The sequence below is a fragment of the Anopheles arabiensis genome, chromosome 2 (assembly GCF_016920715.1).
Source record: "Anopheles arabiensis isolate DONGOLA chromosome 2, AaraD3, whole genome shotgun sequence".
NCBI classification, from domain to species: domain Eukaryota; kingdom Metazoa; phylum Arthropoda; class Insecta; order Diptera; family Culicidae; genus Anopheles; species Anopheles arabiensis.
In genome coordinates, this window is record NC_053517.1 from 40176846 (window position 1) to 40190783 (window position 13938).

General features: G+C 44.8%; 1 protein-coding gene across 17 annotated transcripts in view; it reads left to right on the top strand.

Moving 5' to 3' along the window:
- The window catches only part of LOC120893998 (basement membrane-specific heparan sulfate proteoglycan core protein), a 96471-nt gene that overhangs the window by 30346 nt on the left and 52187 nt on the right, over window positions 1-13938 (top strand). For 16 of the 17 annotated variants that reach the window (XM_040296287.1, XM_040296300.1, XM_040296295.1 and 13 more), the window contains exons 3-7: window positions 2862-3600; window positions 3668-3821; window positions 4413-4576; window positions 4953-5357; window positions 6325-6441. In XM_040296287.1, the coding sequence (XP_040152221.1) occupies window positions 2862-3600; window positions 3668-3821; window positions 4413-4576; window positions 4953-5357; window positions 6325-6441 (1579 nt within the window). The remainder of the gene's footprint in view (window positions 1-2861; window positions 3601-3667; window positions 3822-4412; window positions 4577-4952; window positions 5358-6324; window positions 6442-13938) is intronic. The other variant, XM_040296303.1, reaches the window with a different exon arrangement.

Sequence of the window (13938 nt, forward strand, 5' to 3'; positions counted from 1 at the left end):
GACCACGCAGCTTTCTTAGCAGCGCCGGGCCCAAAGCAGTGTCCGGGTCCGACGGGGTTGTTTGCGTTTTTCATTTACATATATTCTAACACGGGGCGCGATTGTGATGATGATCGGCCTACGTTACAGAGTACCGGCAGAGCGATCGTTTTGTGCATTGGCTTCATTTGCGTGGCAAGAGACTGTCCGCTAAGATTTGTACAGTGTAGCGCGAATATACGTTCATCTAGCATTGTGAGACATATTATTATAAATTGTTAATAGTGTTTTTTCTTAGCTAATCTCCAGATTAAGAAACTGTTGATTGTATAACAACAATACAAGATTGTATAAATCAGCAATACAAGATACAGAGTTGAATTTATTGCTATACATATCGAAACTGCACTACTTGTCATCGCCACATTGTTGTATTTTATTGCTGCACGCATTTTAATTACCTTTAATTACTGAGGGTCTTCAGTAGCATTTGATACTGAAAAACGACACTATGTACAATTAATAATTAATAATAATCGTTCCAATCATTCAGCAACAGTGTAGCACATCATGTCGTCTCCGCAACTCGGGAATCAATTGAACCAATCATGATACAATTTCTCCTCGTTAGCGACAGAGTCATTCATGGGACGCCATTCAACTTTTTGTTCGATTCAACTCTTTCACTATCACTTGATTGTAACGCATCGTTGTCACAATGATGTAATAATTATATCAATTGCACCGGTCAAAGGATGTAAACCCATGCCTCGATACATCGTTCGCTCCTTTCTTCGTGACGCACTGTATGAGCGCACTGGCTCAGCTGCTCATGCGGCTCATCAAGTAAGCCGCTCTCCATGCTAATCTGGTGGTTTACTCGATGCGACTGCGCATGAAAAAGCTTTTTGCCGTTGTGCAACTCCGCTCGGTAATGCCTCTGCACTAATGCTAATCGTAAAAATGTATACGGTGCCCGGTCCGAGTGTTTGTCGGCGGCTGCGAGATTTTACTTTATACGCTGGAATGCTTAGAGGGGAACGAATGGTGCTAGGATACCTTCCCCATGGCAGAATTGTTGGGTTGGGTTTGAATTAACACCATAAACACATTGGCGTTAGTAGCCGTTATATGAGTTAGGATTGGATGGCGCAAGAAATAAGCCGCCAATGGCGCCCAAAGCTGACGATTGCCCTTCATGGGAGTTTTAAGATTTCGCAAGCGGGCCCAACCATCAGTTCACAGCTGTTTGACCTATTTTGACCATATGTTCTTTTTCGTGTGCATACTTTCTGGTCTGTCCTGGTATTCGAACTGTTTTAACAGCTTATTGTTGTAATTGTAATTAACGTCAACCAAGTGTACATAACGCGTTTACAATATTTATTCAAAGTTTTTTAAAAAAGGTATTAACTTACATTCATCGAGCTATATCATCGTTCTTTCGTTACTTTTGTAAGTAAATAGTTTTATTGTAAGCGTTTTAATAACATATTCGAAGTATGCTTATTACCAAGACATGATTATCGACACTCTGTACGGCAAATGCGACCAAATGATCCGGTAAATGACCACTTTAAGATGTGTTTCTTGCACTTGTGTTCATCTCGGGTTATTTTTCTTCTTCTTCCATTAGCCCTTCCGAAGAATGTGCACATGAGAAAGATGCTACATGAAACTCATCTACGAGCAGAACTTTTCTTCATCTTGTTTCGCTTATGGTGAACCGTCATCGACCGAATAGAGTTGTTGGAGGAGTGGATGGAGAGACATTATCACTCCCTTCTACGATCTGACACGTGTTCTGCTTCGTACATTTTACGTTGATTGTTGATCAGATAAAAGAAGTTATGAATGAAACGCAACAGGAGATGAGCTGAGAGTGTTTCAATCGATATTTCTTTGTTTGTGTGAGGTTTTTTGATGCACATTCTTGGGTTTGTTTTCGATGCATTAAAATCATACGCTGCACACCGAAAAACCAGTGTACATTCTACCGGAACTAAAGAATTCCACTAGAACTTGAACAATACGAGAGGAACGCTTCTACTCTGAGTGGAAAACATAATAGAGCTGTTCATCATCTTCCGAAACGTTACACTTTTTGAGTTTTTTCTTCCATCCCAATCATCCTCTGCTCTGTTCGTGCCGTTCCAAGCCCACCAGCAACAGCGTCCCGAGCGTTCCGTCAGCCGAAAATGGGCTAGCAAATGAACCCTCCGGGCAGGAAGTATCTCGCTCGTTGCCAGTGGTGCCGGCGCATGGACTGTACGCTCGGTGTGCTCACTTTGTTTCACATTACTTTACGCTGCCCTTTGCCGAATCCTACCGACCCCGGCGGCGAGTGGACAGGCCATCGACCACCAGCAACACCTAATAAACGAGCGAAAAATGAGCGCGTCGTGATGCCGGTGGTTAAAATTGCTGTCGCGTGCTCGGAATATTTGATTAAACGCGATTTCGGGGCTGACTTCTTGGTGGTGCAAACGAACAGCCAAGAGAGCGGAGCGCGTTCAACGGCACACAGCGAAAGTGACCGCGCCGCAGTATCAGTCAAAATGGGTCCTTCAACGTTTCGGCACAACGGTGGGGGGAAGAATGGTTTAATAAAAAAAACACACATTGTGTCATTCTGGATGCAATTTCGTACCAAAACCGGCAAACACGGCGGATGGAAAGATTTTCCATTTATTGTAGAAGAGTAAAAAAAAATATCATGCCATCGATTTTTGGGTTGTCTTGTGAAAAAGTTTCACCCTTACCAATGGCTTTTTTTGTAATATTTTTAAGCTTTGTTGTTGGACAGTGTAAGCAGTGTGTGAAATTAAAAACTTTAGCGATCGACTTTTTTAACAGTCTCTTTCCTCCCATTTCCTCCACAGAGTGCACGGGACAGCGACCTGGTGTTCGAAGATGAAAAGCCAACCGACTCATCAAACTTTGACAGGCTAATGGATATGGAGAATCAAGAAAATCTTCGATTATTTGCCGCTCAATCGAAGCCCACGTTTGACCATTCCGACGAGTCGGTGGACATCGGTGAGCCAAACGGGAGCGACGAGCTGTCCTACGTCTCGGACGACGTCGAGGAGTTCGGCGAGGACGACAATGAGGCCGAAAATGAGGCCGACAATGAGGTTTCACTGCCGGATGAAACGCCAAGCGATGACTCCAGCCAGAGCTGGCTAGTGCGCAACGTGAAGCGCATCAAGCGCAGTCTGGACAGCTTGTGGAGCGGCTCACAGCCAGCCGAAGCTGACCGCAGCAACGGCACCAAGCATGGCAAGCAGAAGAAAAAAGCGAGCGCCCAGGAAAAGCCACAGAAGCTGAAGAACAAAAAGAAAGCGCAGCTAACGAAAGAAGAGCGACAGCTGAGGCGCGAGCAGAAGCTGGCAAAGGATGCTGCTTCGGTCACGCAAACGACAACTACCCGGCGGTCCGGTTCCGGAGTGCATCAGAAACAACCGGCGGCTCACAATGCGATACCGGCCGTTGGCGGTAAGTCGAGCAAGCTCGGTGGCATACGTCCTAAGCGCCAGTACGATACGTTCGCCGACTCCGAAGGCAGCGGTTTCGAAGGTTCCGGTGAATCGGCACCCGGAGAAGATACGTGGACATTCTGTAAGTATAACCATCGTCCGGTAGACAATGGGAATGCGCTTTACTGAGATCAACTTTTTTTTTGTAGATAAAATGACAATCACGCTGGATGAACCGTTCCACAGCAGTATGCGCGATCCTCGTCAGAATGCCGAAAAGCTATCGCACGTCAATACACTGGTGAAGAACCTGATCGATGAGGCACTGCGGACGGACTTTGTGGTGACAGCGAAACGCTTTGAGTGAGTAGCAAACGATGCATTTAATTTAATTTTCGTTAATGTAATGGCCTATTTAACGGTTGAATTAGACACAGAATAATTCAATTCAGATATAAGAAAGATAAACATTCCCCAAGGTACGGGGGATTCCGGTTCAAGCGAGGCAGCGTGCCGAAACAAAACACGAAGCGAAATAATCCGAACAGTCAAAATGAACAAATCGCCGCTCTTGTACGCAATGTTGCATGCTAAATCGGCTAAGCTTTCGGTTCATCCGTGAGATTGGCTGCAGATTGGTTCATCCGTGGGATTCGGATTGACGACCGGTGCTCGCAAGTGAGTGAGGAAGAATTTACAACACGAATGGAGTTTCTCACTTGTTGTTTTGCCGTCTCGCTTCATCTTTTGCTCACGCGTGAGTGAACGGAGATTTGGCGCAATTTTTACACGACTAGCTTACATATCGAGCACCACGTGGTTGAACGCATTATGGGGATACTGGGATTATTAGTTGCGTTTTACTCGATCGAACTCACATTTACTCTTAGTTTACGTTAATTAAATGTAATGTTGTTGAATATAAAGTTAATAATTTTTTGTTACAAATTTTAGCCCATATCCGTCCAGCAACCAGCTAACACTGGTAACGCTCGAGCTGAATGCACCGAAAGACTTCAACCTGGACGAAATGGAGGATAGAATCCGTTCCCAGCTTGAGAGCGGTCACTACGAATTGCGCCCGGACGGTCTTTCCCTAGTGCTGGCAGATGACACCGGTAAATATGGCGTATCACCCATTTTAGGCATCCCATTCCTAGGACTTTTTTCTAGATCTAGCAACGTAGTCCCCCCAGCCCACCCTTTGAATGAATAGTTTCTTTTGCGTGTGTGTGTGTGTCGCGTTACTGCCACGCGGGTGGTTTGTTTGAATATTTATACATACACTTTAACCGAAGAATGCTGGATCAAACTTCCGCAGTGACTTCCACTTTACTCGACGGCAACATGACAGACGTGCGAGATTTCGTTCACGCACGGTCCCTTTGCTGCACACTCTACCCCATGCACCGTTGCCCCTTATGTTAACGCTTTCCCTGTCCTGTTCCCATTCATGTTCCGGCGTTCCCGCGTTCCTACGCTTGCTACGCGCAGGTGTAGATGCTGACGATCTAGGCAAGGATGAGGTAATTCTTGAACCCTTCCCGGCTCTGTCCCGGGATCCCGTCCGCGGCCCCGCCCGCGACCCCGTCCGCGACCCCGTCCGTGACCCCATCCGCGACGATGAAGGCGACGAGGAGGAGGACGATGAGGAGGACGAAGACGAGGATTACGCTACCGATCGACCGATCGGTGGCCCGAACGACGTGGATGACGTGGAGCCGACCACGGTGCGGGCTCGTTTCGGCGATTACGATGCGGAGGAAACGCAGGATCTGTGCCGGGGCGACGACAAAGTGCGGTGCGGCAAGACGTCCGTGTACATTTGTGCGGTCCAGTGGTGTGACGGCCGACCCGACTGTCCCAACGGCGAAGATGAAAACGCACCCGAGTGCCAAAGTTGGTTATGATTTATTTCATTGTTTGCTCTGTTGCCCTCCGCGTCTTCGCGTTTCGCACACTTTGGCTTGCTCTATTGTTTTGTTTGTTACCTTCCATTATCCCGCTGCTTTTCTGTGGGGAGCTTCCAATCCAATGATCTTGCCTGGGCTTCATTCTTCACCAACTGCTACTGTGTGTGTGTGTTTTTCGGGTTTCTGTTTGATTTTCCCATTTTATTTGGATTCATCCGATCTAATTTCATCTGTTCATTTGCTATGATTCGAGTACTTTGTATAAGTTTTTTTTGTTTTGATCATAACTAAAACAAATTTGTGCTGTTGTTCTCTTTCATGAGATTTTTCATTTCACGCCTTATGTCACTAACTATCTCATTTAAAGAAACTTAACCTTGGGGCTAAAACCATAATCGCTTTCTTTCCACATTGTCTGGATGTTGTTTGCGTTGCATATTTTCTAAGAACAATATCATCATCGTGCATCGATTATCATCAAAGTCTGAAAGCCTCTGGACTCTCCTTTATCTCTTTCGCCAACCACATTGTTTATCCTACTTCCATCTGCATTTGGTTCCTGTGCGTTACTGTGTGCGTTTTTGTGCTCTTGTTTTGTCCTTGTTCTGTTTTGAGTAAGTCCTTATAGATCTGTGTGTGTGTGTGTGCGTGTGTGTCTGCTACCTTAAAATCAATGAAGCAATTTCACGAACCACCGATCTGTGAGTGGGTTCACGTGGCTTAATCAGCTAATATTCTTCATGCGGTAATATCACACGACTGTCAATGCTTTCGGCGGGGTTCAGTAACAAAAATTAAACTCTTATTGGTTTGCTCTTTCATCGGTGTGCCGCCTTGTCCGTCGCCATTTTCAACGCTTCACTTGATCATTTTGTAACGGTTAACGTTTATTGATTTGCAATTGTTTACCCTTTTTTCCCACACATCTATTTTTGCCGTGCAACACTAATCAGAGTGCGAAAAGGACGAGTTTTCATGCGACGGAACCAGATGTGTATCGCTTGCGAAGAAGTGCGACGGCCATCGTGACTGTAGCGACGGACAGGATGAAGCCGACTGTCCCTCGACGGGTAAGTTTAATTTTTCTTTCATTTTTTCCCACGCTTTTCGTATGTTTTATCTGTTTTGTTTAAAAAAATGACATTATTTGTTTGCAAGAGACATGAAAGCAAAAGGTTCTTATTTTCCCATTCAACTTTAAGTCTTTCGTTGCCACACAATCCAATGGCAAGTAAAATCGAGTGTCGTTCCATTTTCACCACCTCCAGGGTGGGCAAGACATAAAATGAACACTGAGTTCCGTGGGTGGGCAGCAGTACAGAGTGACAACCGGGCGTCGTCCACCAGGCAGCATCCAGTTGTGTGTTTTTGCCCACGCAAAGCAAAACGCATCGCACCCAGCACGGCTGCACGGTTTCGTGCTTCATGCTCGGGTGCGCAAAAGTTTCCGCCCCATTTTGTGGTGTGTGCCGTTTGGTGCGATGATGATGGGTTTTGTGTGTGTGTGTGTGCGTTCGTTATCATTTATACTTGCCGCGTGCAAGGACAGGACGACAACGCATAATTTCAGAGCAGCATCCTTTCCGGCGTGAGAGTCGAAGTCACTCGTGGAGCATTTTCCGCCCTATCCAGACGTTTTGTGTGTGTGTTTTTTTTTCTCCGCGTACAATTTCCAACCCTCGAAGAAAATCGTCGCGCTTCCCGTACGGTCGGTTGGGTCGGTTTCATCGATGTACCGGAATGCTTGGACACCCTTCAAGACTCGACTCATTGCTGTACCACCCGCGGTGCGACTAATGTATGCTCTCGTTTCGGGATTCAATGCCATCGGGCGAATGAATTTTCCTCCCGAGCTATAGTTGGTGTCTGTATGTTTTTTGTTCTCCTTCTGGGTGTGTGTGTTACAGTTCTGTTTACTCTAGAAAAGTTGTTGCTGTTAGTTATGTTATTGTGACACCACGTGGAACGCCCTACTTCAAGGCGTTTTTCATTCGGCCCTTTTAAATCGAAACCGCAGCGAAAACAAATATTACACCCGGTTTTTAGGGGTTGAATTTATTTACTTTCCAGCGTCGTAAATCAAAATCCTACCAAACTGTTTCATCCTAAAGGCCGCATTACTTCCAGGGACCGTGTAATCAAAGGGTGAGCTGTTGGTGCGCGTAACTGTGCATTTGAATTCTGCACTGTAATTATAAATATGTTTCGTTACATAGAAAACTTATTTGAAACCAATAGTATCTACAAAAAAGGCACAAAAAGGTTCAAATAGGCTTTAACAAACCACACCACACTTAAGCAAATGTGAAAAAGTGGTATGGTTTTTTTTTAATAAAAAGGTTTCATTAAAGTTATGCCACATTCAGCTGCCTTTGTTACACCTAAGCCTTTCTACAAAAGCACATCCGGTCGACGAGTTAGGAACAGGTTCATAAATGAAAGATAACCCTTGTCGAAATGTGACGAAAAGCTTTTCAAAAGGAATTTCAATCGATTAAACTAGTGTAAAAAAACTAACACAACGAGATTGAACCAAAAACCGAAAACCGAACGAAAGGATGATCATATTACGAACCTCTCCTGAGGGCTGTTGGGTAGGTCAATACACACACACGCCTACAGGAAATTCAATCCACGCTATGAAGTGGTGTACCGATGTTTTATTGAAGTGTGTTGCGCTAGTTGATATGAACCGGAGCGATTTTTGATTTTTGGAGCGATGAGATTAGAGCGTTACATGAATCTAATTCGCTGTCCACGCATGCATTGAGAGCTTTTATTTTATCAATCATCTGATGCACCGGCAACATAACACGATACGTGGGGTGGCATCGAGACGATTTTTTTTAGAGTTTCGCTCCTCTGCTTGTACCTGGCAGCAGTGAGAGGGAACATGATGTTACCGGCATAAGCGTAAAAAGAGTGGTAATTTAAAATTCCTCTTGAAGAGCCTCACTCAGGTGAACATCGGCACGGTCGGGGGCTCGTTCCACAGACTGTGCAGTGGTTTGATGCTGCACCGTTGGCGGCATAAATCCTGCGACACCGACACGAACTCATTTGACACCCGAATGAAGGCATCAAGGGATTCGATGGCGGTGTTGAAAAATGTTTGGTACGACGTGAGAATTCGCCGGGATTTGTTTTCCACGCTGCGGAAGCGTACGGAGCGAAAACGTGCACCGTTCGACGCCCGTTTGGCTCGTTGCGGAAGGTCAGGACGACAAACCGACACCGACCGAGGGACAGGGTGAGTAATGACGCCAATGGGCACGGCATGCATGTCATCAAGCGTGTAAAAAATCCATCCGTTCATTGAAGGATTCCTTGCTGGCGGTAAAAAAGAAGAACGTAGAAGAACGCTGGGAAACCCTCGGCAGTGAGAGGGAGAAAAACGCCAACCGTATCGCAAACGTTATCTCTGCAGATTTATAGATCAAACATGTTTCATTACCACGAACATGATGTGTAGGCATACTGCCTTCCTTCTTCCTCTTGCGCTTGCTCATACATACACACACACACACATACCCTTAAAGTTAAAAGCAGATGCCCCGGAAGAGCGATACGATCGTTTGCGCTAAGATGTGCTGACGGCACGAGAGCAGTCGAGGCGATTTTTATTTTCCGCTTTCGCCATTTTCAGCACCTCAGTGCATGCATACACACTCCCCCCCACTTCGGCCAGCAAGGGAATGCAGGTCACTTTTCTTAGGACGACGCTCCCGCCCGTTCGTCATAGATGTATGCAAATGCAGGGTGCAATATGCATATCGCTAATTGGTCGAATCTAATTACTAGACGCTGCTGCTACTTGTCGGTGTGTGTGTGTGTGTGTGTGTGCCCCGTTTGTGCCCTGTTACTACGAGCCCTGTTACGAGTTGCCGAGCAACGAGTCTTGTAAATCGTGAGAGGAACCACTTAAAGTTCCACAGTTCCGGATGGTAGCCTAGAAAGCATAAAAGTGAAACTATTTTCGGTCCAGCTTCCGTGCGTTTAGCTTAGAACGGTGTATATGCAAGTTTGCCCTACGTTTGGAGGGTTTGGAGCGAGAAGGGAATGTTTTAAGCGTGGCCTAGATTATGGTTGGTTTGTGTAGATGAGCATCTATTCCGTGGCGCGGTGCCTTTAAGTCGTTTCACAGCGAAGCCGCTCAAGATAGAGCATTATTATTGGACTCAATTATGTCACATCGATTGCCACTTCCTAGAATATATTTTTATTCTTATCATGCATATGAAATCTAGATGTATGTTTTTTCTGTGTCAACGAAGAACTTATTGTTAATTCATAATGGTAGTGAGCAGAGGTGTATAAGTCCTCATTGCTATTAGAATATATTTATTTGCTTATAGACATTTAAATCTATTGAAAGATAACATAATAAAAAATATAAGTAAATTTATTGTATTAAATAATCAGAAATTATAAAACAATAAAATCTGCAAGTATTCTCCATTTCGTAGCTTATTGAAAGATTCGGAATTTTCTAAATAAAATTCAAATAGTTAACATTTTAAAGAAAATCCTTAGCGAAACGACCGAAAAAGAATGGAAAGGAACCATTTGAACAAGGTTTAATTGAACCACCCTCAAACAACAGGTTTCGTTTTGGTTTCATTATCTCAAGTAGTATATAAGTATAATCATATCCTTTGGTCTTATAAACACAAAAGAACCCTCTATTGAGGTGTGAGCCATCTGAAGTGTTGATTGCAGTGTTTACACAAGAGCCTTACAAGATGATGACCGCACGAGGAAATATTTTGTAGGAAAGCGGCTATTAACGTATATTTTCTAGCTGGATTCTACCTTTTTGATAATTGTTTTCTGAACCGGAAAAAGGATCCTGTTTCATTATCATTTGAGATGTAGTTTTTTTTTTAAGTTTAGTGAATATATTTGAATCTCATTGCAATTAGGTTTATGGTTGTTCATCTCAAACTCCTCAGGAGGGAAGATATCATATGGTCTTTTCCATTTTCAAAGTTATGCAGCGCATAATTAATTTTACTTCAACTTTAAACTGGCGGGTTTATTGTAGTATATCTATTCTCATTCACTGCTTTATTTATCACAGAACATTGCGCTACGTTTGCCAAATCTGACCGGGTAAATAGCAGTAACTCAGCCACGAGCTATTTCTGAGCTGGAGTCTGGTCAATTCTAGGGCCTCGCTGCCCGTTTGCTCCGTTTCCAAGCGAAGAAGCGAACAACTTTCTATTATACAGGGGCTTCATGCAGTTCATTATCGTATCGGTTTCGCTAATGAATTGTTCTAGCGTAGATTTACTACTCCTCCACAGAAACTTTTCATCGGTCAGACGACTGTGTTTTGCAAATGCCGGTCTAGGGCTTTCTCCTGTCCGTAAGAGAGCAGCTGAGAGCAAACAGTTTCACACGTAAATAAAATGTTGCTAGGGATTCCGCCAAACAAGAGCTACGATAGACGACAAATATGATTTGACCCAGCTTACCTATAAAAATGTCATCAAGTTAAAAACGAGAGCACGGCGCATATCGTACAACCACGATCTAACCTCCAAGACAGTAACGTTTACTGTCTTGCCCCTTGCCGGCACAGTCCAATCGGGCGGGAACAAAACGCCAATCTACAGTAATCACGATAGGTTTTACATACCAGCGGCCCCCGGCCGATCCATTTTGCGCAAGTTTGTCAGACGAAGCCACACAAATTGGACGGTGGCAATCGCTTTTTAAAAACTCGCTACCAAACAGCTATCGCGGCCAGCGTTTGCATGGTGTGCGCTGATACGGAGCTTCGTTTTTGTCTCAACCGATTCCAATTCGATTGCGTGACTTCAAATATTTATTATGAGCCGCACACAAACTTCTAACGAATTGGGCTGTGCTTTGGCATGCCGCGAGGTTAGGATTGAGAACGTTTTCAGCAAAGCAAAACTTAGACCCTGTCTACTCTGCCCCGCGTCTTTTATTAACTGCTTTTCCGTTTACCGATGGTTTGGAAGAGACAGACAAAAAAAATCATTGGCAAAAATTAAGTTTTACTAAGTTTTTGTACAAGATAATCGGAAAGAGATAGAGTTAGTTTTTATGGAACGTTCAAGACTAACTCGGACTCGAAAACCTGCTGCCAGAAAGGGATGTTTCGCGAACCATCTGAACGGGTGTTTTGTTTATTGCGATGTGCAATTCCATTTCGTTTCTTATTTTAACCATTTGCACGCAATTTGTTTTACTGACTTTGAACATTTGTTTGCGTTACCAGAAAACAGTGAGGAACACGAGAAATCGTTTAATTAACTAGAAATCAAACCTTGTTGACATCACATGCCGTCTGAAATGTTCGGATAATAATATTTTATATTCGTAAAGTTTGATATTTTGCTAAGGTCGTTAATAATAGCGAATAGTTTTAAAAGTTATTCAATAAGCCGTCATAAGAAAATATTGGTGAATATCCTACAAAAATTCATAGTTCCGTATGGTAACAGATCGTATCATTATCCGTACAATTTGATTTACAGTAGGTTTGATTGGGCAATTGTGAAGCAAAGCACGTGCCTCAATTCATTCACCCCATTTTATAATCCATTAAGCACGATTCGATACGCAAGCAATACTTCTCCCTCCCGCGGTAGTAAAACGTCAAAATTTTAGAAATTTATTAAACTAAATTAAATTCTTCAGTAAGCTGCATTCTATAAACTTTGATTGCTACTACAGTTCATTACTCTTGATCTCTCTTTACAAAGGAAATACAACAACTCTCTTGCTTAGCATCTCTAAGCACACACTCGCACACAAGCAAAGCTGGTCCCTAACTACAGCTAAAACCCTAACGACAATTAATGCGCGTGGAGCGCCTGCTGCCGCGATCAAACTTTTGCCCTTCGGGCGCTTAGTGCAGCTGTGTCTATTCTATTCGCACACATCAGCTAGATGCTGGAACAAATGCACCGAGTCATATGTTGATATCATCACCCCACTGTATCCCACCGCATATTATTTACATTCAATGACACGATCTTGCAGATCTAGCCAAACGGATCACACAGGCAGCGGCGCTGCACCAAAGCCGGCCGGGATAGGCGGCGTTGCTTGCGAGCGATGGAATATTATTTTTAGTGCTTACTGTGCCACTCTGGAATGTCGCTTCGCTTGCGCTGGGACGCGGGGGACGCGGGTTCATCCAGTTCAGCCCGCCAAAATGCAGGCATTCATCGCTGATTGGGCGAGAGCGGTAGTTCGCGCGGGACAGATTTTCTCCTTCAAGGGAGAGGTTTGCTCGGGACCGTGTGCGTCTGACGGGGTCTGATTGATATGGCGCGTTCCAGAAACCCTCCGCAACACATCAGCCGGCGGCCAGAGTGTGAGTGGTTATCATAGACGTACGTTCTAACACCTCGCGATTGGAAATTGATTGGTTCAATTGGGTTCGATTTGGCGCATTGCTCGCACTCCGACATCACTTCGGTTCGGAAAGCAATGCTAGCATTAACGTCGGCGCCTGCTTACGCACCCGACGGCTCCCGTACTACTCCCTGGATCGGGTCAGTGCGTGACCCAACCAACCCATAAAACCGTGCGCCAACCGTGGGGCTCGAGACAAGACAGAGGTAGCCTTTCTTCGAGGAATTGATTGCAAAAAGCAAAACGAATTGACATGAGCGCGAATTGGTGTTAAGCGTTTTTTAAAAACAGTACTTAAACCGCTATCACTTCCCATCACAGGGCACCAACTGTTCGCAGCGAACATCGCACAGGCCCGGCGTTTGATTGCTCTCATGTTGCGTGATAATTTATGATGGTGCAAATTTGCTACGACATCTCCCGGGCCACACTCGCTGCGGCCACCTCACTCTCCACTTTCCGGGGCGTAAATATGTCTTGCCTCAAAAAACCGTTGATACTAAACTGCGCCTGGGGTCAGAGTGCGCCCGTAGTTTGATCAATTCCGTCACAGCGTCGTGTACAATCGTGACTTCTGATTTTTTTTCCTCCCCATTTTCACCCTTCATTAGAAGCCCTGTGCGCTTAAAGGACAGCGCCGCACATACACTGCCAGCAGAAGTTGCGTTTCCCGCCATGGTCAGGGTGCTGCGGTTTCAGTTCATTTGTTCAACTGATAAACGAACTGCGCTCGGAGTTGGGTGAAAAATTTGAACCACCTCTAAGGCCAAGAATGTTCCCCTTCTCCCGTCTCAAGGGAGTTTGTATGAGTGCGAGTGAGATAGTTGATGTCAACCGTATTTTCGCGAAGCGAATTGTCTCCACAACCGGGGCCGCGGAAGGATGTTTTATTAAATCGATAATTACATTAAAACTCTTCCACGTGGCCGCTTGAAGCTCGTGTGGCTGGGCAAAGACAAGCAAAAGGTGGATGAAAAATATTAACTAAACTAAATACCGATGCCAAGCGTGTTTGCTGTTGGATCTGGGGAGGAATGGGGAGAGGCATTACGGGTGAGTGTATCGAAAATTAGACCGCCGAACTTTCGGAATGACCTTCTTTGTGTACGGTTGTGTGTCTCTTACTTCGGTCCCAATGGAATGGTCCGCCGATTGGTTGGTCTTAGGGGGTC